Genomic DNA, 26,082 nt, shown 5'->3' with positions numbered 1-26,082 from the left:
AAATTAAGATATATCTTTTTAAATGACCATATTATTACAATTTTTAAGTAATGAATTTGTCAAACCAAACTTAGGTCTTAACTATGATCTCAAAAACGTATTATGCTCTACTGTATCAGGCAAAATATTAGCAATTATATTGTGTTTGGTGGCAACACTTTTTTAGAAAAACTTGATTCAGTTTATATTTATAAATTATTTTATAAAGAAAATTATATGTATTAAAACTAAAAGAACTGAATTGATAAAGCTAAAGTGTTATTGTAAGTGGAATATTTTATAAATATTTCTTATAACACATTTATGCTACAGCTGAAAAAATGAAGTATTTATTCCTCAACGGTCTTCCACAATTATAATAATAATAATCAAAATTAAAGTAAGATGTCATTGTAGTTCAACGCTACGTGCAATATAAGAAACTCAAATGATTGTGGCATATACATAATATTAATGAGAACCAAATAATAAGCTTAAGGAATTGTGTATACTATAGTTTATAGACACTAGTATGAATAAGTAATATTTTTTATAAAATTTTCTATGTAAAAAACGACCTAATTGCTTGTTGCTAAAAAACAATTCGAACAAATCGAAAATGATGTAACCATGCCTTCGCATCAAAGTACAACGTACGAAATCTTAAATATGTATTTTTGTAACCATTATTGCAAATTTAAGCAGCTTGCGAACGAATTCAAAAATGTATACGCTGCCTCTGAAATAATAATGAAAATTATTATCCGCCCAAGTAGTTTTTAATTTTGATAATACACTGTGAGTCAGTAAGTTCAATTGTATGAACTTTTTTTCATCTCAACTTGTTGTACTTTTGTTTTAGTAAGAATAGAAAAAATGTTTCGTAACGTACGCCGTTGTATTGTATTGTAGTAAAAAGATCTCCGACTTTCTAGTATTAAAGTTATAATTGTAATTTGAAAAACCACCGACGAAAATACAATTTCTGTAAATCTTTCTTTGTAAAAAAAAAACCACTGTTAAAAAGAAGCTTGATAGTGAAATAAAATAAAAAAACCAAACGATGATTGCCGTCACGAATTTATATACCTTTTTTCGACGCTCGATTACACTCGCTCGTAAAATTACGAGAGCGTCTAGATTTTGGTCGTTTGGCGCCTCAGCTGCGCATGTGCCTCTCTTAAATTAGAGCTTGCAAGCACAGAGAGTTAGAGAGAGAGAGAGAGTTTCGGTTGGGTCTCGTACCTACGGTACGTCTGTGGCGCGCTCACCTGCTGCAGCTCCGAGAAGCGAGCGAGCGCCAGTCAGTCAGACAGACAACCCCGTGCTGTACTCAACATAACGTCTAATGTCACTTTCTATCCACAGCTGATTCGAGTCTTCGTGAAATAAAGTCTCTCTTTCCCGGATCGTAATCCCATAACCTTGCCCTCGTCGTTATTTTGAATCGACGAGTTGTCGAGGATAAAAAAAATTAACTCGTCGAAAGCCAAGGATAGAAAAAAAAGTTGCGAGCAGTGCATAGTAGTTTTTTTCTCTCTCGAAGCTCACGCGAGAGCGGTGAATTCAAAGCGACGTGCATACACACACCGAGTGTACAGCGAAAAGTGCTTGTGCCCGCGCGTGTGATTATCCTTTTTGTCGTATATGATAATATAAAAAGGCGATGTTCGCAAGGGAGGCATTGGTACGTGCCATCGGCGCCGCCGCCACCGCGGCCAGCAGCAAGCCCGGTAGCCCAGAGGCCGCGAGGGCAGTCCTTGGCCGCTCCTTTCACAGACACACCGAGGTTAGTACCTATATACGCACACGCTCGAGTATACGATATAACGTGCAGTGTGTGCAGCTGCATGTGCCGCGGCCACCAAGAGTCAGCGCACCCCGCGAGTTTATTGATTTTCCTCGAGTAGTCCGCGTGTCGATGCACATCGCACGAGGAGGCGGCATTTGGGCGCACAGGATGATGGATAGTGTACACAGGCACACGTATTATCAAGCGATGAATTATGAATGAAAAATTATACGTTCAAAGCAGATTCGGAGGTAAAATTCGTCGACGATATACTTGAGGTCGGGTCGCGCAACGCCGAGGAGAAATAACGTGCGTGTACGTTTTAGCACGCGGAGAGCTGCCAAAATTGGGAGCTTTTTTAAGAACTGTACAATTTCATGTATATTTAATTTAGACAATTTTACGCGTCGTCGTCCAAAGTTTATATTACTGTGAGAAAGAGGCAGAGCGATACAAGTAGGTAAATATTGTACTCGTGTGGCCGTATTTACAATTCGAAAGTTGCCATTTACTTTAAATTCACGTGGAAATTGGCAAATGCCAATAGAATTTTGTAAATCATAAAATTGGCGTGTCATTATGAAGAGAATACATTTTAAATGAATGTACATTTTTTTCATTTCGGCAGTTATATAGAGACTCTCTATACTATTGAAAAGTAATCGTCAACGCTCGGATGCGCTCAGGTGCTTGACATTTTTTCTAAATCGGAAGATTCTTTTTAAGCGTTAATCGATCGCTCGTACATATACGAGCAAACAGCTGAGGCTGCTGCAGACGAGAGCGCCGCACACTGTATTACTACTACTTACTACTACTACTGATGCTACCGAGTCAATTGCACGTGGGGTAGAAAGTTGAGCGTAAGTGGCAGTGACCGCGTGTGTGTATTTCGAGCCCACGATGAGAGACAAAAATATGTGTGTGCGTGCGTACGTGTGGGCTTTCAAATGAAAATGACGTGCCGCTACTGCTGCTGCTACTGCTGTCGTCTGCACTCGATCTCTGCTAGATAAAAGTGATGAATTACACCGTCACCTGTAGCGCATAATGCACTCGCTCGCGAGCGTTTGTTGTCACTGATTTATTTCTGTCGTATACGCGCGGAGATACTGGTATTATCAGATTTCAAGTAATGGGCGTAATTTTGAACGATTCTTTGTCAGCACCGATGCTCCGATTCTATTCTAAGCGTAAGACGAGACAAGCCGTTTGAAAAAATAAATATGAATTAGAATAAATTTGACTCGTGCGTACCGTGTCGCAAATTAGTTTGAAAATGAAAAAAAAAAGAATGAATCAGCAATCGAAGTACATTTTCATTTTCAGAGAAGAAGAGCTGCCGTGCCAAAATCAACCAGACTGGGCTCGGCGAGATACTTGGACGCGTGCTATGGAAGTGCCTTGGAGCTCGAACGATCGCAGACCCGGTATATAAGCCGCTCTTCTACTTTTGTGAAGCATTTTGAAAGATTTTTGCATTCACGTACCCATCATTACCCTACAAACAATTAAACATCCAGTGTGGCACTTAAAAAAACGTTGCAATCGATAACAAATTCCTCACGTATTTTTAATATGAATCATTTGTTTCGATCGATCGACTCGCCGATCATTAACGCAGTTGCATATCGTGTTAATAAAGATCGAGTGAAACTATTTTAGAAACTGACACCTTGAATTATTAGCGTGGTATGCTCCATTGTCACTACCTTTACGATCTTTTCTCGATTGTTATTTATCGATCAGGTTGATTTTTGCTTTGTTTCTTGGTACTCTTATTTTTACAGCGTCCTTCCATCGAAACAAAACAACAACAAAATAGATCCAAATTAATTACACCCCTCCAGCCACTAATCAACTAATGGTCAACTGTTTCTATTTTTTTTACAGCGAATACAGCTTCATTCATGACAGTCACTATATGTAGTGAGTATTTTCGATTGAATAACTGCATGACTATGAATTATTAACGTGGAATTCCCTCTTGTAACTTTACGAATATTATAACCATTGATATAATTGCAAAGTTTTTGAATCATGTATATGAATTCAATCGTATTGTCTTTGATTTTAGTACAAGAGATCAGGATCAAGCGACAAACGCCGAGGATGTCATGTTCGACATGTTTAAAAACGAAGAAACTGGACTGCTGCACGTCGGAAAATTTTTGGCCGTAAGTTCACGCATAAACCTAATTTCTCGTCAAAACCTTAAATCGTTATAAAATCAGGCCTTGAGGACCACCGGGCTGCGAAAGAACGATCCACGCCTCCAGGAGCTCACGGACAACCTGAAGAAGGAGCACATGAAGGCGGGCGGCCACGAGGGCATCTCGCACGAGACCCAGAAGCTCGACCGTGAGCAGTTCCGGCGCGTCATCACGCCCAACATCGTCCTGATCTCGCGCGCCTTTCGCCATCAGTTCATCATCCCCGACTTTCCGGGCTTCACCAAGCACATCGAGGACTTTTACTGGAAGTGCAAGTCCAACGGCGAGGGCAAGGTGGCCTCGTACATACCTCAGCTGGCGCGCGTCAATCCGGACAACTGGGGCGTCTCGGTCTGCACCATCGACGGGCAGCGCTTCAGCATCGGCGACACCACCGTCCCGTTCACGCTGCAGTCGTGCAGCAAGCCGCTCACCTACGCCATCGCCCTGGAGCGCCTCGGCCAGGAGGTCGTGCACCAGTACGTCGGCCAGGAGCCCTCGGGGCGCAACTTCAACGAGCTCGTGCTCGACCACAACAAGAAGCCGCACAATCCGATGATCAACGCGGGCGCCATCCTCGTTTGCGCCCTGCTCAAGGTCCTGGTGAAACCCGAGATGACCCTGGCCGAGAAGTTCGACTTCACCATGAACTACTTCAAGCGGCTCGCGGGCGGCGAGAATCTCGGCTTCAACAACGCCGTCTTTCTGTCGGAACGCGAGGCGGCCGATCGCAACTACGCCCTCGGCTTCTACATGCGCGAGCACGGCTGCTACCCCGAGAAGACCAATCTTCGCGAGTGCATGGACTTTTACTTCCAGTGCTGCTCCATGGAGTCGAATTGCGAGGCCATGTCCGTGATGGCGGCCACCCTGGCCAACGGCGGCATCTGCCCCACCACCGAGGAGAAGGTCCTGAAACCCGACAGCGTGCGCGACGTACTCAGCCTCATGCACAGCTGCGGCATGTACGACTACAGCGGTCAATTCGCCTTCAAGGTAATTCTCTCCAATTTTCTCGAATCGAAAATCAATAGCGAATTAACAACCATCGTGGTCAGGTCGGCATACCCGCGAAATCGGGCGTCTCGGGTAGCATGCTCGTGGTCATACCCAACGTGATGGGCATCTGCATGTGGTCGCCGCCCCTCGACCCGATGGGAAACTCCTGCCGCGGCGTCCAGTTCTGCGAGGAGCTCGTCAACGAGTTCAACTTCCATCGCTACGACAATCTCAAGCACGCGACCAATAAGAAGGACCCGCGCCGCCACAAGTACGAGACCAAGGGCCTGTCCATCGTCAATCTGCTCTTCAGTGCGGCTAGCGGCGACGTCACTGCTCTGCGCAGGTATTACCAACGTCTCTTGCCATCATAACGCGATTGACGTCGATGTCAAAGGCCCCCTGGTATGCATGCACTATATTCCATGGAATTTCCGGCTTTTTTTTTAAATTATTTAATTGAGTATATCGACAATGGAACGATTATTAGAAAAAGCACGCTAGGAATTCACTCCATCGTATGTATATTAATTACTAATACGCGTTTTGTATTCTTTTTATTGATATAATTGAAATTTAGAATATCCGAGGAATGTCACGAGTTTCGAAAAGATTCGGTTTTTTCGATTATGTCTGATCTGAGCGCGTGTCAATATAAGATTATCCTTGATCGCTACATACACAAGGCGAATTCGGCTATGGACTCGATGAAAAAAACCGGTATTACGGATGGTAAAAATAGATTTTCTGTACTATTGTAGTCTCGAACAAAAAATAACTGGTTTTTCGACACGGTACGAAACAATATATATCGCGTTCAAAAATCATACATCGCAATATAAACACAGACTGAAAAAATGAAAAACGAGACACACACTCGTCGCGATGCGTATGATCGATTAAAGTCGCAAGATCAAGTTCAAAATATATATTTTTCTATACTCTTGTCATCTTTGCAAATTTTGTCAAAGCGTGATGGGTCGAACTTTGCACGACAGTTGTCTCGACGTAAATAATTATGATATCGGTATGACGCAAAAAATTTGATACCAAAAGCGTCAGCAGACGCACACACACACACACACCCAGACACTAAATACTCACGCACGTCATTATATTGTATACGCATAACATTATAACAACGCCCGCAGCCAACGAGCCGATCTAGAGTGGTGAGTCGATATTTAATATACGCACGCAAGCGACGAATACCGTTTTTTTTTCATTTCATTTCTTTCACACAAGTATCTCAATGGGCAAAAATACACGGCTTCGCGCGCATTAGTCCATATTACATATACATCAATGCGAATGCTAATTTTGTTTCACGCGCGTATAGCCGCCGCGCAACACGACGATCTGTATATATCTCGGTCATCGATCGGATTGTTTCGCACGTCCGCGTACATCTTTCATAATGTGTATAAATAATGCCGTGTGTGTGCTGCACAATCGCTCTTACGCACGAAAAATCGGCATCTCTCTCTGTGAGACGGACTGGTTTTGCAAAAAAAAAAAGAATTAGCAGCTGCGCAGCTTCTCTGGCTATTATATCAACTTTAGTTAAACAACAACGAGTGTGTCGATGACGATAGACAGTGATTTTACTCATCCTTCTTCTCTTTTTTTCTTCTTTCTCCTCTTTTCCCCGCTATACGCATACGCAAATGACATCGTCTTGATGGCGCAGGCATCGTTTGAGCGGCATGGATATGACGCTTTCCGATTACGACGGCCGCACGGCCCTCCACTTGGCATGTAGCGAAGGTCATCTCGATTGCGTCGAATTCCTCATCGAGCAGTGCAGCGTTCCATACGATCCCAAAGACAGGTATGAAAGATGACGCGCGGTATATAATGCGCCCGCGTGCATCGTTATTACCATTATTGACATTGAAAACGAGAAAAGTATGATTGAATAAAAATAAAAAAAAACAAAACATTCGCAGATGGGGAAACAGACCGATCGACGAAGCCGAGACCTTTGGCCACTCACAGGTGGTTGAGTATCTGAAGAATCACGAGAAGATGCGACAGGAGGCGGCCGCGGCGGCGAAAAACAACAACGGCAACGGCGGTGGCGACAACGGCGGAAGCGATCCCGAGGGCAAAGAGCCCACTGGCGCCGCAGCGGAGCCCGCGACATCGAGGGCCAAGGATCCGCCGAGCAAAGCCGCTCAGGCGGACGCGATAATCGATCCGGCCTCCTCGCCCGATGGTAAAACCATTCCGGCCTCGCCTCTACCTTAAAGCGTGTGGCGGTGTGTTAAGCCTGCCCTTGTCGACTTAGGGAAGCTCGAACTGTTTTTTTGTCTCTGTTTTTTTTTTTTTTTTGTTAGATTTTTATAATTGTTCCAATTGTTTTATGTAACAGGACGATCATTTTAATGTACAATTTTTATCGATTAAAAAAAGAAATTTTATCATAAAGTAACTTCGAAAGACTGGGTCTTATTCTGATGAATATAACGTTAATGATAATTTTTGTATAGCTACGTAGCCTAATAAGCTGTGATTTATTTGAATGCGCTGAACGGATTGTATCTGCAGCACATTTTTTCCCATACGTGAAATACCTTTTCGTCTAAGTCAATTGAAAATTAGGGTTGTAAAGCACAAATCCAGTGTGCTTACTTTGCTCTATGTTTTATGCCTATCTCTCTTGGTTCTTCTTAGGCTTAATAGCAACTTTATGGGTGCTTGAAAGTGTTGTGTGTATTATAGTTGAAGAAAAGATTTTACTTGGGCGCCGTCCTTGCGTTGAACAGAAAAATGCCACTACAGCTGCAAAAAAACTGAAAAATGTATATTCAAATGCAATATATGTATACTCGTATTATTACATGATAAATGATTTCGAGCGACAATAAATTTTCCAAAGACTATCGATCCCGTTGTGGATGTATACGCCGTCGTGTGCAGCTATGTAAAAGCGCGTCCGATGTTTTACTGAAAATATTATATGCGAATGTAAAATTCTTCAAAGATTTATCATTGTTATATTCAAATTATTTGTCTCTCTATATCTAGGTGTTAATGTTTTTAAAAAACATATCTACCTGGTGCAATGCATGTTGCGGCTTCTCATCCGATTTTCAATCGGTACAATATCGCTCATTCATATCCCAACAGTTTTGAGGATAATCAGTCAATATAATTGTGAATGCTATTTGCTAACGAGCGACGATGACCCGTAAATATTTACGTTAAGGTTTTCAAATGTGCAATAAAAAGTATTATTATCTCAGCAAAGTTGAACGATCATATCGGCATATTTTCAAAAGGGGGGTGGGGGAGGGGTGAAATCGTTATCAAAAGTAGTATTAGCTACTGGTGCGTGGCCTATCGAAAACACAGTCAATATCAATAAAAATTTTACTCGTTGACGATGATCGGTGCAATGGTCATCATTGTATGAACTAACATTGGCCAACTACTTATCACATATTTTGCTTACAAGCCACGCATTCAATTAAGAATAGCACATACTATTGAAACAAAGTGAACTGACAATAATATTTTATAACGAATCTTCTATCTATAGTTATTTAATTGTTAATTTTATAAAATTACATGCGTTATCCTTGCACATAGATTATTGATAAATGTAACCATAAGTAATGCGGCTTATGCGTGTGATTTCGACCTTTCGGTAGGTTTAAAAAATTTTATCAAAAGTCAAGAGGAATACAATATTATAAAATGGAACAAATATATACGTAATCTTGTTATTTATGTTATTGATGTTGTAAGAGTTTTATCAGCTAAACGCATACATGTAAATAAAAATAAATGGTTGAAAAAAATTTGACGCACTCGTGTTCAATACATAACAAAAATATCTCCATTAGAATGATCTTTGCAATCTTCTTCCTGTGAGCTGGACGCTTCGTCGGTCAAAACAATAACAGACTTTCCCACTCGTAGTCGCCGATCGTTCGAGTATTCCAAACGATCGCTTGGAATACTAATTTTTTTTTCTAAGACGTATCGAAAAATTTTGATCTCTCACATCCGCGTTACATATCGTCGGCGGGTCGCACGCGCTCACGTGCGTCGAGCCAAAATATGTATCAAAAATGTGAAATGTAAAAGTAAGTATTTCGCAGGATAGATGATTCACGATCGCGCAAATGGGAAACTACGCGCGCGCGCGGTACCGATCTTTTAGCATTCAGGGCTGTGTTTCGGCACACTTTATAATGATCCGCGGTGAGATCGTCGCGATTCTTACATTTTAATTATCAGGTGGCCAACTTGACGTGGACATACGCACGTATGACCGATAGCCAATTTTGCGGTGAATCCGCGGTCTACTTGTGCGCGTTTTGCAATTTTCGTCGTGTGCATTCTTGGGGAATTCTAACTCGAAACTTTGAAAATATTTTAGCGCCATTTGTCAGAAGCTATTTTTACTTGATATAGGAGGAAATCCTGTTTTTTTTTTGTTATAAGGATAAAAATTGAAAGTAAAGATGTTTACTTATTATGAAGATATTTTTGCGTTTCGGATGAAGAATATCTTTCATATTCGTATCCTAATTTTTAATGAAATATAATCATGCTGATTTTTGTATGGATGGAAACGATTTCAATACGATTCATGTTCAATTGATCGTATAATAAGTACAAGATACACATATATTAATAATAAATTCGTGTACAAACACATGTGTAAGAATAAAACAACGGGGGTTTCTATAAAGCAAGTCAGAATTGGTTACTTCAAAGAGTCATATGTTGTCTTACATAAACGCTTTTAGACAGGCGTGGTAAAAAATTTCGTAATAATAGCAAAATCATTCGTCAGCATTTTTAGTTCAATCTGTATGGTAACAATTAAATAATTGAGCTAATTAATTTATTGATACTTAATACAGGCAAATATTACTAGTCCATTGTACAGTTAATTCAGCTTTTCAATTCTGAAAATATCGAACTTTTAAATAGTTACATTGTATTTATGTTTGCAAATCACGGAAAGCCCGAGAAGAAATTTCTCCTTTTATTTTTTGCACAGTTCATTGCTATTGCGCAAGGACAATGTATCATAAACCCATACGTCGTTACCGTACTTAAGTTACGACTTTCTTCTAAAAAGATATATATATATAAGAAAATAAAGTGTTTCGAGTGTCTAATTAAAAACATGTTAATGACCTTTGCCTGCACGAGGATAAATTCTTCATAAAATTATTTCCATAATTAGCATAGCCTCGGTCGCGTATATAGAAATTGAAAAAAAATGATATCAATGTAAATCAGCGGTGAAGAATCGCCACGGCAAAATGAAAAAGGAACGAAGCAAAAAATTAAAAGAGGAGAGAGAAGAAGAGAAGAGGACAGACTCTGAAAAAGAGAGTGAGAAGTTATTCGAAAACAAGTCTAGGTCATTGACGAGCGCCTGCCATGAAGTCACGGACGTCTTGTATATAAAGATGCTGCTCGACAGTGAAAATTTTAGTTTGACTCCAGTGTTCGAAGCCGCGCGCTCGCGAAAGCGGTCCCATTTTCAAAGTATAGACGTTGTTTTTTGTTTCGAAGAATAATTTTTTTTGCTCGTTTCGTCGGTACAAAGAGCGAAGCAAAAATGGGTTACTTCAAGTGCATAGTGCCATTAGTTGTGTTAGTATTGGTATCTAGTGCCTCGGCCAGACCTGGTGAGTTATCATCAGCTAATTAGAATCAATCATATAAGTGACGATTTCGTGATTGTTCTGCATTTTTACCAATTGACGCGATAGTTAAAAAATTTTTATTTTTATTTAAACAATAAAAATAATTTAATATAACAGTGAAAAGTATTTTCAATAGATATCATTAAAATAGAAGAAAAAACAAATCACGTAACGCGCTTGATTCCATTCAAAGTAGGCGCGTGAAAAGGGGAAATGTCACAAATGTCACACATTTAAATTTTTAATTTTGCCATTCTGGATGATACGTGTAACGAAAGCAAATATATTTAGCGAGTTGCTTTCTCAATCGGCTAAATGAACGAATCGTTCAAGAAATTTAATCGATTTTTAAATGAGATTTTAATTCAGAGGCGAATGATTTTGCAAGTTTCTTTAGGATCGTCGGTCTGAATTTTTCAGATATCTGCATGAAATGATTATATAAGTAGCCAACGAAGATCGTGTGCACACTGTGAAATGCTAAAATTGTTTAAATTTAGCCGGAGACCTCATCGGGCTTTTTCACATGTTTCCTTTGTTTGTCGAGCGCGACACACCTTTGCGCGTGAAAAAAGAAAGCGAGTATTGTCCGGCAATTACTCTCGCGTTCGCAATAACAGCGCAGCGACGAAGACTTCTTCCATAAGTGGAAAAAAATTAACTTTGCTCGTCTTGGATTCGCAGGCATATTCAGCGAAGGTCGCGGCCTAGGAACTGTACTGGACCCTCTGGGTCTGTTCCACCACCCCAGCAGCGGCTCGAGCGCCAGCGCCGACGCCAGCAGCAAGACCACCTCGCTGCAGGGTGGCTTCCATCTGGGCCCGATCGGCTTCTCCGGCTCTATCAACAGCGCCAGCGCCAATGCCCACTCCAACGCCGGCTCCAACGGCGGTGGTCTGCTCGGCAGTGCCGGTGGTGCGTCCAGCGAAGCCGTAGCCAACGCCAACGCCAACAGCTTCGGTAACGGCGGCGGACTCTCGCCCTACGGCGGTGGATACGGCGGTGGCAATTCCGGCGCCCAAGCCGCGGCTCAGGCCAACGCCAACAGCTTCGGCAACGCGGGTGGACTCTCGCCCTACGGAGGCGGCTACGGCGGCAACTCCGGCGCCAATGCCCAGGCCTCGGCTCTAGCCAACAGCCAAGCCGGTGGATACCCTGGCTTCTACGGGGGCGGTAATTCGGCCGCCAACGCCGAGGCTTCGGCTCAGGCCAACAGCCAAGGTAATAACAATTACGGCGGATTCGGTCCCGGCGGTTACGGCGGTTACAATCAGGGCTTGGGGCCCTACGGAGGCAGTCCCTACGGGGGAAGTCCTTACGGACAGTACGGCGGTAGCCCTGGTGGCGGCTATTACGGCCGTCCCGGTGGATACGGCGGCGAGTACTACGACTATTAGTCCATGCAGTGTGTGCATATGCTAGTTCATAAGATAAATTCGAGCGTACAAGTATTAACATTGGTAGTATTGATTCTGCGTGCTCTTAAAATACTAAAAATCAGAGAAATATTCGAGAAGATGTAAAAAGGGAAAATTTTGAAATCTTTAATTCAAAAATTGTTGTTTTTTGGGATTTATTTTCGGCAACAAAAAAAAACTTCATTTGTATTTACGTTTCATATCATTCCAATGTTTCCTAGTTATTAAGATTTTTAGATCTTAAGCCACACGACGTGTGCATAATGTTAATTTAGCTGTAAGCTGATGTTATGTTTAGTGAAACCTCATTTTTCGACAATGTACTTTTATAATAACCATAACGAAGACAGAAATCACTCGAAAGACCGATTGTTCGACACGACGTTTTGTAAACGTCTAAATCGATCGACATCATGATATCATGTAATGCAAAATTATATACAAGCGAAGAAAAAACGACTCGACTCGACGACACACGACGCACACGACGACAAAAAAAAATGGCAATCGTACTGGGATAGCTCTCTCTCTCACTCAATGGAGTCAATGGCTCTCGTCGGATCGAACGGTCCATTCATAAAGAGTCACACATCCGTCCACCGAAGAAGCCACTCGTTCACTGCTTCAGGTGAGACAAATTTCCTCGCCGAAGCCGAATTAATTTTTTTTTGCATAGTTTGTGGTCTTTAATCTATTATTAGCCAAATCCAGTTCAAGCTTAACTCTTAAATGTATATCCAAGCCTCAGTTATCCTTGTTGTGCACGCTCATCTGGACAGATCGTGCATGATTTTCACGAAGGACACAACAAGACGTGATCCTGTACCCATGCTATATTACCTAATATCTATTGTAGTTTGTGTAAAACTCATTATTGTTTCGCATGTCTATACGTTTTGAATCCCACTTGGCAACGTATTAATAAATATCTATTGTTTCAATTATTTTAGGTCTGCCGATCGGTCCAGTGGCCGGAAGCAACGCCAACGCCTTCGCCCAGGCCAACGCTCTCCACGACGCTCATGCCCTTCCCGTGCACCAACCCGTGGGTCACATCCCTCACGTACCGCTCCCAGCACCCGTGGTACCGGTCGTCGACAGCCACGCCAACGCCAACGCCTTCGCCAATGCCGGATCCGCCGCTGCTCCGGTAGTACCGCTCCTGCCTTTCACCCCGGCTCATTCCGGAGCTTCGGCCAACGCCGACGCCCACAGCCACGCCGGTCTCGGCCACTCCTCGGCTTCGGCCAACGCCGATGCTCACAGTCACGGTCATGGCCATTCGTCGGCCGCCGCTAACGCCGACGCTCACAGTCACGCCGGTGGTCTCGGCCACTCGTCCGCTCTAGCCAATGCTCATACTCATGGTCTTGGACACTCATCGGCTGCTGCCAACGCCGATGCTCACAGCCACGCTGGTGGTCTCGGTCACTCATCCGCTCTGGCTAATGCCAATGCTCATACTCACGGTCTTGGTCTCGGTCACTCGTCGGCCACCGCTAACGCCGACGCTCACAGTCACGGTCTCGGCCACTCGTCGGCTTCGGCCAATGCCGCGGCCAACGCCAATATCGTCTATTCTCCCACACCCATTCCCTTCCTCTCGGATCCCCTCGCTGTGCCCATCGTGCCGACCGGAGGAGCTCATGCCACTGCGGTCGCTCATGCCCACGCTCACGCGCTTGGCCACGGCCACGGCAAATTAGGTCATGCCGGTAAGTCCACTTTGAGATAGTCGAATCCTCGACTTTTTTTACAACGAATTCATTGATCTTTACACGTTTTTTTTTTGTTTTCGTCTCGTTTCAGGTGCTCACGCTCACGCTCGTGCCCAGGCCAAACGCGCCAAGCTCGCCCATCGCAAAGCCGCGGCTGCCGCCAAAGCTCACTCGTACTCGGGCAGATTCGGCAGATCGAAAGCCGCTGCGTCCGCGTCCGCGTCGGCATCCGCTGACGACGGCCTGTTTTGAATAGACTCGTTTTTTTCCGACGGAGAATCAATTATAGGGAAAATATAATATTTGTAATATTGTAATATTTATAATGATTTAATATTTGTGATAGTTAGGGACGGAACAGGTTAGAAGGAAGATCGAGTTGTTTTCAACTCGGAAGAAAAAAAATATTTACCAAGTACTTATGAAAAAAAATGTAATACTCAACGGAATGTCTGTTTTAATAATATATAATAATATACGCTTGCTTCATTGCGAGATCCTATTTATGTAAATATATCCATGTGAATACTCAGTACGATTGTTATTTTGAAGATATTTTTGTCGTGTCTTACTTATGTGTGTGTCTTAAGCTTGCGTCATGTCAATAATCGCACAAAGTATAATATATTTTTATTATTTATTATTATTGTTATTAATTACTGAATTGAAAGTTGGTAGGTCAAAACTCTTCATTGCAGCAATAATAAATAAAAATCGAGTCAATTATTAAAATTATCATAGTTCAATCATTCTTTCTCAGTGCATAAGTTTTTAAACACATGTCAATTATCACGCATTTATTTTGATGACACTTTGAAGCCATTTCTTTTATTTCACCGTGTATAAAGTTCATAAGATGTGATAATCGGTATTTTTTGGGATTTGTTATGGTGAAATATTTGTGTCGATTTCACTCGCTCTGTAAAAAGTTAATAATGAATGAGGTTTCTTCGGATATGAAAATAATTATTATGTAAATGTATGTTAATATATTTGTAACTAACCAATAAACTAATTGCTTACACTTGAAGAATCACTTTCTCTTGTAAAAACAAAAGAATAAAGTTTAAAGTTTTACATGCAATAATTGAACTTCAAACGAGCAATAAATCATTCACGAGTATAATGTAAATTATTTTGAATTATACACCGAAAAAAATTCAAAGTACCTGCTACTAGTTTATTTCAACAAAATAAGCATTGTCAAATGTGCATGCTAAGCAAATTTGAACAAATATTTAGTTGAATAAAATAAAAAATTCTTTGAACCAAACAGAATTTCTGGAATTTCGCGAAAAATCGTTCACATAAATTATTTATTATCAAAAAAAAACTTTAATTAAAATAGTACTTTATCGTTGTCGTGGTATTAGGTACTACGAATTTTTTTTTCTCGTGTGACCTCTATAAATTCAGTGCAAAATATGATAAAAATTTCAGGTCACGTCAGGGGCATCAGATCGGCGTGCGACACGACCGACGCGTACGCCTACAATCGAAGCTATCCGCTAACTCCCGCGGTGAGGAAAGACGACGAGATCAAGTTCAGCATCGGTATGATCAGCGATCTGGACGAGGACTCGAGGCAGAAGTCGAAGAAGGACCTGTGGCGCAGTCACCTGAAGAGGGGCCAGCTCACCTGGCACCCGCTCAAGAACGAGGTGTCGGTAAAGTGGGACAAGGGGGTGACCACCTTCTCCACGACTCTGAACATGAAGGGCCGCGGCATGGAGTTCTCGGAGCTGGTCGTCTTCGACGGCAGATTGCTCACGTTCGACGATCGAACAGGCGTGATTTATTATTTCGAGGGCGACAACGCTTACCCCTGGGTTATTCTGATGGACGGGAACGGAAAGAGCTCGAAAGGTTTTTTCTCGACACTGTTTAAAAATTTGGTAATACCTGACGATTTTTTGTACCGAAATAATATTGATCGATCTTAGGATTCAAGGCTGAGTGGGCCACCGTGAAAGACAATCAGCTGTACGTCGGTAGTACCGGCAAAGAAAAGACCACCTCCAAGGGTGAATTCGTCAGCAACGATCCCTACTGGATCAAAGTGGTGTCGCCTCGGGGCGAGGTTCAGGCCTACAATTGGACGTCCAATTACAAACGTTTGGCTAAGGCGATAGACATCGAGCCACCAGGTACAATAGAGCGATGCTTGGTGTCTATCTATTTGAAAAACTCATCGTTCTGTTATAACTGTACACTAAACAGGTTACGTCATTCACGAGTCCGGCGTGTGGAGCGACACTCGCAAAAAGTGGTTTTTCCTTCCGCGAAGATGCTCCAAGGAAAAGTACAACAAAGATAAAAACGAGTCGAGGAGCTGCAACGTCCTCTTAATTGCCGACGAGACGTTTGAAAATGTTCAGGTATTATGAAATTTTGAGCTTCGTATCTCCATCAATTTTTATTACATTTACGTGTCCGCGTTTCAGGCAATTTTGATCGGTGGCCACGTGAACATCCGAGGATTTTCTAGTTTCAAATTTTTGCCCGGCACCAACGACACAGTAATCGTCGCGTTGAAAACGAAGGAGCTGGAGAACGACACGGCCACCTACATAACCGTATTCAACACCGAGGGCAAAATTCTCATGCCCGATCTGAAAGTCGACAACGACAAGTACGAGGGATTAGAATTTTTGTAAACTCATTTTTTTTTGCCATAATTTCGAATTATGTAAGAAGAATGCAACATAAACAAATAAAATTGTATAATAATGTAATAACCATTATTACTTCTTCTTCAATAAAAGATAATTTATTATTCAAACGTATGTGTGAGTGTGCGTGTGTGTGCACGAATGCGCGTCAAATCGTCGAAAAAGTTGCTGCACAAAAAAATCATATATTTCGTATTTTGCAATCAATCATCGCGAATTTCCCAGGCGCGTCGTTGTCGGCAATATAAATGATCGCCGCGTGTAAAAATGATGCTTGGGACGAGGAAATGAAATACCAGTATCGTATAATGCGGAATCATTACTAACTTTAATACGTTGTTTAAATGACTTGACCTTGTCGGGTTATTTTTTTTTCCTTTTTTTTACAATTGTTTACAAAAAAACTTAAGTTATATTTATATATATTATAATCTCACTCAATCTTTTTGCACGAAAAAGTTTCAGAGAGACGATCGTATTCCGATACGTTCGTTCTAAATTACGTTAATTTTAAATTTTATTATACAGTATACAATTGCACTTTTTGCAGCAACGTCGTATCGTTCTGAAAAAGTGAATGCCTATATAGATTTTGTTTATCAAAAACATCTTATTCGACACTACTTCATTGTACACTCATTATCGGAACATTCAATATCAACAAACTCGTGAGAAAAAAAATTAAAAAAAAAAAAAAAGAACAAATAAGGATTCACACCTCTCATGCAGTCAAAAATCAGGCAAACGAGTATTACGAAGAGAGAAAAGAAAGCGGCGCACAGCGCATCGAACTTTGACACTTGTATATAATCTTATCACGTCCGTATTATATGTTACGATCACTTTCAAGCGCGACGTGTATCTTAGTCGCGGAAGATGAGCCTATCTCTGGTGTCGTCGTCGTCGGAGCGGCTGTTCAGGCCGAAACCACCGAAGCTACCGCTGGCCGACGAGGCCGAGGCCGTGGCAGTCGCAGAGGAGCGCGTGTTGCTGTGGGCGCCGGCGTTGGCGGTCGCCGTTGCCGTGGCACTGGAACTGGCGCTGGCACCGGAGCTGGCACTGGCGGCGGCGTTTGCCCCTAAAAATCGATCGTAAGCATGACCGTCGAGGTTTAAAACTGAATTAAAAATGATGATTGATTTTTACTTACCGGCATTCGCTTGCGAGCCAGGATACTGAACCTGAGAGGGTGCAGCTTGGTTATTGTAATAACCAGATCCAGCGCCGGGGTATCCTTGGGATCCTGTGCTGGGGGCGCCAAGAGCCGCCAATCCATCCAAGTAATTTTGATTGGCATTACCGTTGGAATTGGCATTGCTATTGGCACTGGCGGTGGCGCCAGCAGATGCAGTGCCACTTCCTTGAGAAGGTTGAAATTGATAACTGCCGGGATAGGTCTGTGCGGGTGGGTACGTAGGATAGGTCTGAGCTGGACCGTAGCTCGGCTGCTGCACAGCGTTGTTGGCACCCGACGTGGCGCCGGCTGAAGCGGCGGCATTGGCATTGGCATTGGCATTGCCCGAGGACTGCACAGGGTAAGACGGTTGAGGCTGTGGTTGCGGCAGTGGCTGCGGCTGTGGCACCACAGGCTGGCTGGTGTAGATGGGTTGCTGCTGCACGGTATTCGCACCCGCTGAAGATGCCGCATTGGCATTGGCATTGGCAATGGAATTGGAATTGGCTCCTCCGTTAAAGAATGGATTGTACTCGTAGCCGGGCTTTCCGCGGCCGGGATGATGGGGGCGACGGCCGCCGTGGTGCGGCTTGTGCTTGGCGGGCACCTCGACGATGGCGATTGGCACGTAGACCGTTTGAGTTTGCTGAGGCTTGACTACTTCGGGCTGATGCACGAGTACGGGTTGGTGGCCTTGAGCGACGCCCTGTACCGGTACGTGCGCTTGAGAGCTCGCCGTGGCGCTCGCCTGGGCTTTCGCTTGAGCCAAGGCTTGCGCCTGGGCCTGGTTCTGAGCTTGAGCTTGGGCCAGGGCAGCCGCTTGTGACGCGGCTTGGGCCTTTGCTTGAGCCAGAGCTTGGGCCTGGGCTTGGGCCTGAGCTTTCATTTCGGCTAGGGCTTGCGCTTGAGCTTGAGCTTTTGCTTCGGCCTGAGCTTTGGCGTAGGCTTCGGCTTCGGCTTGGGCTTTAGCCTGGGCCAGGGCCTGGGCCTGGGCGGCAGCCTGAGCCTGAACTTGAGCCTGAGCCGCAGCTTGAGCTTCGGCTTGGGCTTTGGCGTAGGCCTGGGCCTGGGCCTGAGCTTGAGCCGCAGCTTGCGCTTGAGCCTCGGCTTGAGCCTTGATGTAGGCTTCGGCTTGAGCCTGGGCCTGGGCATCGGCTGCGGCGTGCGACTGAGCTTGGGCCTGAGCTTGCGCCTCAGCCGCGGCGTTCGAGTTCGAGTATCCTCCGTAACTGTTGGCGGCCGCGTTCGAACTTGCCGAGGCGTAACCGCTTCCGCTCGAACTGGCCGAGCTGTACGCATTGGCATTGGCGTTTGCAACATTTCCCGTCAACGACAGAGGGCCTAGATTGAAGGAGCCAGAAGCATAGCTGGAAGCGGATGAGCTGGCCGATGCCGTTTGTTGATTGCTCGGCATCAACGAGCTCAGAATACCCGTTGGATGACGCTCCACATGCTTCTCAAGGAGATGACCGAGAAGACCTGTTTGTCAAAGTTAACAACGTGTCTCGTTAATGATTGCAATGTAATCCGATACAAAAATATCTTCAACTATAATGCCAATGATTTGCGATACGTTTTTCAATGATAGGAGCAATGTAACGATGCAACTCAAGTCGATATCTCTTTATGACTTATTTTTATTTTAGATCGATTGAAGAGTTTTTCGCAACTTATATTGACAGCAAAGCAGCTCAAGTTTCATATTATCAACAATTTTTTCATACAATAAAGATGAAATTAAAATTTATAACTAAAATGCCATCAATTTTCCAAAAATGTAGAAAAATACAATTGAGAAAGTATAAATATTGAACAATAAAATAATTACCATGGGGTGACGCCGATACACAACTTAAAAATAATACCAACACCAGTGGCACTGTGCACTTGTGGAACCACATTGTTAATGCCGATCGATCGAACTCGCGACTAATGCTACTCGAGCGTCCGGTCGAAAAACAAAACAAACAGCGCGAACTTGAGATTTGCACCGAGTCAATCGGACGTATCAACTGAAGCTTTTCCGGCCTGGCCGGAGCTTTATATAAGAGAATCGGACCCGCGGTGACGATTTTAATATGCGCGCGGATCGCTCCGGGGTATTCCAGCGATCATCGGCGCCTGATCAACGATTTACGCTCTGCGCGCGATGTATTGTATGTATATAGGTATGCGCGCATACCAACTTCGGACGCATGTATTTATAAACACGCATACACACGTACCGAGAGTCATAGAGGCATAGCTATTAGACGCACACAGTTCTATTCTGGGTAATTTTTTTTTCGCGCGGAATTCTATCTCTATCTAATGTGTGTGCGGCGATATGTGTGGCCGCCTGTAATGTGTATGATTTATATTTTTCGTCATGTAAGATTGCCGCGCGCGATATTACACGATGCGATGTGCGCTGATTCACAGAAAATCCAACTTTGGTTTTTCTCTTTTACTTCTTCTTCTTCTTTTCTCTCTTTGTTTTTTTTACGCTGGTAGGATTTGCCCGAGCGGCTAATGTGCAGTTAATGAGCGTATTTTTTTAATGGATAGATGCACTCGTTTCGAAGAAGATTTCGATGCTTTTTCGAATTGAGTGTAGGCCGCCAACGACATTGTTCCACATAAGTAGATGCTTTAATTTGAATTCTGATTAATTTAAAAATAGATAAAAAGACTTTTTGGCTATAAAAAAAAGATTCGATTCAAATTTTAATTAATCGTCAAGACTTTTAAATTTTTTCAATTTCAATATTTTGGGGTACAAGGACGAACGAGTTTTTGGATTTCCCCCGGCTTTGCCTATTCTAATACCATTGGAATTTATAATTTTCTAACAATCGTCGTAAATATAGCTTTTTCTACGATTGCACGCTTTTGACCTTTTTATTTGCAGTGGGAATTTCTCGAACTCTGCAGTTGATCTAATTTATTATAGACTTATCTTAAATAAGAAATTCTCTATGGTTAAAAACTTCTGAATATTTATGAGAGCCGATGAAAAAAAAAGTTGACTTATTACATAAACACATGAATTCATTTCATTTTGGATGAAAAATCAATGATGTATACTGCTATTTTAACGAAGCTACTTTTTATTGATCCGCTTATAAAAAATGGATGTGCTAAACCCTATTAATAGTTCCCATAAACGTATGTATCGTCGCGAAACAATCAATTTTGCCTGTAAATCGTGCCGAAAAGTGTCTGACATTATAAAATTGACATCAACTTAAAGGGTCTAATATATTATTAGCTTACACTTAATAATGTACTTCATTTTTTTTCAAAAGTTTATTGATGTCTTTTTCAGACTTAAACGTTGTTTAAAATATATTATAAATGAACATTTTTGAATTTGTCTTCTGAACATATTAATTAAATTTTATACGTTCACTAAGTTGCGATGCGTGAATGATGCACCGCATTAACGTGAGCTTTGAGACTCGACTTTCTTACGTATATTTTCCGCAGGCATTGCATGTGCGATTAATTTTATTATGCACCTCATCGATGTCGATCTTCATATTACTTTTTTGGGAAAATGTCTTGCCGCATTTATCACATGCAAGTTTGAAACTATTGTGAATCGTATCGATGTGTCTTTTGAGACTACTCTTACCCAAGGACTTTTTTCCACAAATACCGCATGCACGCGTGATACCATTGTGCATCGAATTGATATGTTTGTGAAGATTAGTTTTGTTTGAGAACTCCTTTCCACAAATATCACATGCAAATGTTGTATCATTATGAATACCATTTATGTGGAAGTTAAGAGCACTCTTACATGAAAAATTTTTTCTGCAAATATTGCAAGTATGTGTGATGCCATTATGGGCCGAATCGATGTGGTTTTTGAGATCACCTTTCTGGGAGTATTTCTTCCCGCATATACTACATGCATATCTGATACCATTGTGCGTTGAATTTATATGTTTGTAAAGATTACTTTTATCTGGGAATTTCTTTTTGCATATATCACATGGGTGAGTGATTTTATTATGCATGGTCCTGATGTGTTTCTTAAGATTATCTTTTTGTGAAAATGTCTTACCGCATACATCGCATTTATAAGTGAGACCATTATGTACTGAATCGATGTGGGTCTTGAGATGATGTTTATAAGTATACGACTTGCCGCATGTATCGCATTTATAAGAGAGACTATTATGTACTGAATCTACGTGGATTTTGAGATGACTATTTCGTGAAAATGTCTTGCCGCATATACGGCATGCATGTGTGACACGATTGTGTACTGCATCTACGTGGGTCTTGAGATGATGTTTATAAGTATACGACTTGCCGCATGTATCGCATTTATAAGTGAGACTATTATGCACTGCATCGATGTGGGTCTTGAGATGATCTTTTCGTGAAAATGTCTTGCCGCATACATCGCATGCATGTGTGACACGATTGTGTATTGAATTTATGTGCATTTTGAGATTACTTTTTTGTGAAAATGTCTTGCCGCAAATATCGCATGCATGCGTGACACGATTGTGTACTGAATCTACGTGGATTTTGAGATTACTTTTTAGTGAAAATGTCTTTTTACATACATCACATGCATGTGTGATGTGATCATGCGATGATTTGACATGCCTATTCAGATTAGACTTATTTGCAAATTTCTTTCCGCATATTTGACACGAATGACTTTTACCTTTATTAATCGAGCCAACGTGTGTTTTGAGTCTATTTTTGTTGTTAAACTTTTTCGTAATTTTTTCATTTTTTCCGTTGAGTCCACGATTGAAACTCAATATCGTAGCTTTATCGCCGAAAAATTCCTGTTTCACTTCATCCAAGGGTTCTATTTTAATTATACGTTCAGTTTTAAAATCATCGCTATATTTCAAACCCTTCAAGTGGTCAATTTTCTTAGATGCTAATGAACCAACGTTGGGCTTGACGTCTTCACATTCAAAGGTAATTTTCAATTCCTCATCAAGTTCTTTTTCAAACGTAATGTCGCAACTACGATGGATATGAGCCTGTGGAAAAATTAAATACAAGTTACACAAAAGTACAATGCAATTAACGTACATAATCACCATGGCTTACTGAGTTTTCTCGCAGAAATTGTAAGAGTTGAACACTTTTAAGATCCGGTTTCTCGTCAATCATATCACAATTATTTTCACTGAGCAACCCATCTCTAGGCTCGTTTTTCACTCTGAAATAACCCCAATAAAATCAAGTATTTGACCATAAAATTTGTATAATTTCATTCACATAAAATGAAAATTACCTGATGGCGCAATCAAGTATATCACCGGATTCCATTTTTCTCACTTGGAACTGTTTTAACAATTAACCTCTCTGTGTCGATCGAGCCAAGTACACGGAAAAACTGATGATGATCATAGAGCTGTGTGCGCTCGTCTTATGTTGTTTACATCTAGCGTCGCGTGCATGACCTGCGTGCGTTGCCCGCCACAGTGTTTCGCGTGCACCACACCATAGCGCTACGCTACACAGATATAAACAATATGAGGAGTTGGTGGCAGTTGTCGAATAAGTTCGTCGCACAGAGTTTTCAAAAATATAACAATTCATTGGCCTTCGTCAATCTTTCTGTGTAACTTACGTTTAATATAAAAATATTTACAAATAATGTCATGAAGTTTCGAAGTTATCAACGTAAACGAAGCAAAACTTGATTGTAATAATGAAGAATATTTCATAATGTATCTCATGTCTAATGACTTGTAAAAATTTTTCTATGAATAGTATATTATTACCAAAAAAGTAGAAATTAAAAAATGTCTCAACGTATATTGACTAAGATCTAGTATCATATTTGAAGTTTGAAATATAAGATGCCTCTTCAATTGAAAAAATAACGTGTTGTTTTAACAGTGATTCTTTAAAGAGCTTGAAAAAAGTTCTCAACTGTATCGTCAATTCTCAATTATCGTTATAAAGCGAAAATTTCTATATCGGTCAAGTGGCACGTATTAACACAGAAAACTTTTTATGCTCATAACTTTTTACACTAACAAACAATGGCAACATCTGTGCAATCGTGCAATATTTGCCTTTCGAACTCGTGTAAAGCATTAAACTTTTATCTGTGCATTGCGAGTGCGTTCACAAATTTTCTGCATATAATGCATACATTGCATAATATCAAGAACACTCGTCGTCGCGGCTTATCTTGTACGAGCTTTGTACGACGAAAATAACCCTTGCACGATCGCAGCTGCCAAAAGTAAGCCACGATCTCGCGCCCACGCCGCACACGCAGCAACGAGTAAAAGAAAAATATTGAATTTTACGAGCGAGAGACCCTTTTTCAAGAGAGAATAACCTTCCTCGGCGAAGTTGTCGACCTTGCCTGGCTCATCTTGCGAAGAGAACTCGAGCGATGCAGCAGCGAGGACGAGGTAAAAGTTACATTCAGTTCAACTAAAAATAACGAGGGAGCTGTGCACGCGAAATAAAGCTTCGAGGTGGTAGCGATTTCCGAGGGTCAAAGCGTGTCATTATATCCTGGGCCGGCCGCGTGGTAATCTGTTTTCTGCGCATTGACGCGACAAAAAAAAGTTTACTCACGCGGGTATATAATGACGTCTCGTCGGTGGCTGCGCGGCAAGGATATCCATAAATCACGCGAAAATTCATTGCAGCTCGATATTATGTTTTACAACTCCGTTCACGATACACATTTGCATCGAGTAGAGCTCATCTCCTTGGAGTTTATATCGCGCACACTGTGTGTACACTCGGCACCGAGTTGAATTATCGCTCGCGGTAACGAGCGTATGTGTACGCAGACACGCGCGTACAATAATACACCGTGAGTATCCAAGGTGTAATACCAACGTTTTTTAAATATACAAGATCGAGCGCGCGTAAAACGCGAGGCAATTCGCTCGCGTGCGTAATATAACGAGTTATGCATGCTCGCGCGCGCTTCATTCAAGAAAATTTCGAAACTGCAGGCGCGCGCGCGTCATTCATATCCCCAAAGAGTCCTAATTGACGCGAGCGCGCGGTGGAAGTCGAGCGAGCGAGCCGCGTGCGTGGCGGCACGTTTAATAATGTAATACCGATATATGTTGCATGTATACATGGTTCGTTCCTCCGAAAGTGTTATTTTGAGTGGATAAAAAGGAAATAATGACCGAACAGGAAAAATTTGCTGCATTCAATTTTATGTTTAATTTTTGACGATCTATTCTCAGTTTTTCCATCGAATATTTATCTCTTTAATTAGATAACATGAATGAGGAGTGTGCGAGTAGTCGATTTTTACAGTTTTTTACTTTGAGAAATGTTGGAGTTGCCGAATGTTTTTTCTGAAACTCGAGATTTTTTCGAGTATTTGAACTTTCATTTCGATAAGGTACTGTGGTAATAAACACACGATTTGAGATATTTAAGTTATACATTTTTAAAGGCTTATCAATAAAAAAATCGTAATTTATTTTTTTTTCGAGTTTATTTATTAAAATAATATGCGAAGTATGAAAAATATGCGAAATTTAATGACATCAAACATGGAGAAAGACGGAAAATACGATTACTGCTATTTCGAGTTTTGGCTCGGAGGCTTCAAGCAAAAATGATATAGATTTTTGTTCGTGATGACTTTATCGATGATCCTGCATCCTATAGCCTCCTGTGCCCATCGCCGGAAAAATCTTCTCGACATTATCTCTCCCAGATGCAAAACACAATCCTCTTGATGCTTCGGGTCGAGCTTCTTTAATTTTTTTTTGCGCGCAAAATCGAAGTAGTCCTTGTATGTGAGTTGTTTATCCGCCTTTTCGGGTTGTAACTCAACCAGTTCGTAGAGCGATAGGCTCGAATTCATCGCTATCTTTTTCGCTTTGCTCACAAACTTTGTGTCTGCACACAAACGGTTTTTAACAGCCATCGCCGGTTTATCGAACATTTCCTGCTTATCGAAAACTTTCATGATCATTAGTGCTTTGCTTCGGTCAAATTCATATCCATTCTTTTCGAGACGTTCGGCGATGACCAGAGTGCCAGACACTATCATTAATTTTACAGTATTTTTATTTTCGATGTCTGGATAATGTTTCAGTTCTGATTTCTTGACAAAATAACTCGCGGGGGGAAAAACTAAATTTGACAGACCAGCGCCATGATCCAAGAGTAGTTCGACCACGTCCAGCAAACAATTTTCCACGGCATATTGCAGTGGCGTGTAATTATCATAACATACATTAACTTGCACCGGCAGATTTTTTTTGTCGCTAACTTTGAACAATATCTTCACGAAATCACTATCGTCGCTTCTAAGGCACATATGGATGGGGGGCAATCCGTTCTCATCGGGCAAATTTTTATCGGCGCCTTCTGTCACCAGCAGTTCGGCAATCTTCTTGCGTCCGCGCTGCAATGCCAAGTGAAACGGTGTTCGATTTCTACTGTCCCGGGCATCGATTTTGAGCGGCTGACTTT

The 26,082-nt window shown here is 41.9% G+C and overlaps 5 protein-coding genes across 5 annotated transcripts; 3 read left to right on the top strand and 2 right to left on the bottom strand.

Annotated features, from left to right (window-relative positions):
• Positions 1–1,301: 1,301 nt before the first annotated feature.
• Positions 1,302–8,776, top strand: LOC106660055 (glutaminase liver isoform, mitochondrial-like). Its single transcript, XM_014382880.2, has 8 exons — positions 1,302–1,768; positions 3,101–3,201; positions 3,665–3,700; positions 3,849–3,948; positions 4,006–4,980; positions 5,043–5,329; positions 6,674–6,814; positions 6,933–8,776. The coding sequence occupies exons 1-8, from the start codon at positions 1,646–1,648 to the stop codon at positions 7,231–7,233; spliced, it is 2,064 nt and encodes a 687-aa protein (XP_014238366.1). The 5' UTR covers positions 1,302–1,645; the 3' UTR covers positions 7,234–8,776.
• Positions 8,777–10,466: 1,690 nt separating this feature from the next.
• Positions 10,467–16,532, top strand: LOC106660046 (soluble calcium-activated nucleotidase 1-like). Its single transcript, XM_014382867.2, has 6 exons — positions 10,467–10,643; positions 11,346–11,882; positions 15,238–15,663; positions 15,741–15,944; positions 16,018–16,175; positions 16,242–16,532. Exons 1-6 carry the CDS (start codon positions 10,574–10,576, stop codon positions 16,452–16,454), a joined length of 1,608 nt encoding a protein of 535 aa, XP_014238353.1. The 5' UTR covers positions 10,467–10,573; the 3' UTR covers positions 16,455–16,532.
• On the top strand, positions 11,909–14,929 carry LOC106660047 (circumsporozoite protein-like). The gene is made up of 3 exons (XM_014382868.2): positions 11,909–12,707; positions 13,030–13,794; positions 13,889–14,929. Exons 1-3 carry the CDS (start codon positions 12,506–12,508, stop codon positions 14,047–14,049), a joined length of 1,128 nt encoding a protein of 375 aa, XP_014238354.1. The 5' UTR covers positions 11,909–12,505; the 3' UTR covers positions 14,050–14,929.
• A 241-nt stretch (positions 16,533–16,773) lies between the features above and the next one.
• On the bottom strand, positions 16,774–19,666 carry LOC106660101 (mediator of RNA polymerase II transcription subunit 15-like). Its single transcript, XM_014382946.2, has 3 exons — positions 19,472–19,666; positions 17,620–19,122; positions 16,774–17,547 (listed from the first exon to the last, which is right to left on the bottom strand). Exons 1-3 carry the CDS (start codon positions 19,542–19,544, stop codon positions 17,333–17,335), a joined length of 1,791 nt encoding a protein of 596 aa, XP_014238432.1. The 5' UTR covers positions 19,545–19,666; the 3' UTR covers positions 16,774–17,332.
• A 1,415-nt stretch (positions 19,667–21,081) lies between these two features.
• On the bottom strand, positions 21,082–22,983 carry LOC106660134 (zinc finger protein 260-like). Its single transcript, XM_014382982.1, has 3 exons — positions 22,898–22,983; positions 22,711–22,822; positions 21,082–22,640 (listed from the first exon to the last, which is right to left on the bottom strand). The coding sequence occupies exons 1-3, from the start codon at positions 22,930–22,932 to the stop codon at positions 21,093–21,095; spliced, it is 1,695 nt and encodes a 564-aa protein (XP_014238468.1). The 5' UTR covers positions 22,933–22,983; the 3' UTR covers positions 21,082–21,092.
• Positions 22,984–26,082: the final 3,099 nt, after the last annotated feature.

The sequence above is a fragment of the Trichogramma pretiosum genome, unplaced genomic scaffold (assembly GCF_000599845.2).
Source record: "Trichogramma pretiosum strain Unisexual culture from Peru unplaced genomic scaffold, Tpre_2.0 scaffold44, whole genome shotgun sequence".
NCBI classification, from domain to species: Eukaryota; Metazoa; Arthropoda; class Insecta; order Hymenoptera; family Trichogrammatidae; genus Trichogramma; species Trichogramma pretiosum.
This window is presented reverse-complemented; position numbering and strand designations above follow the sequence as displayed.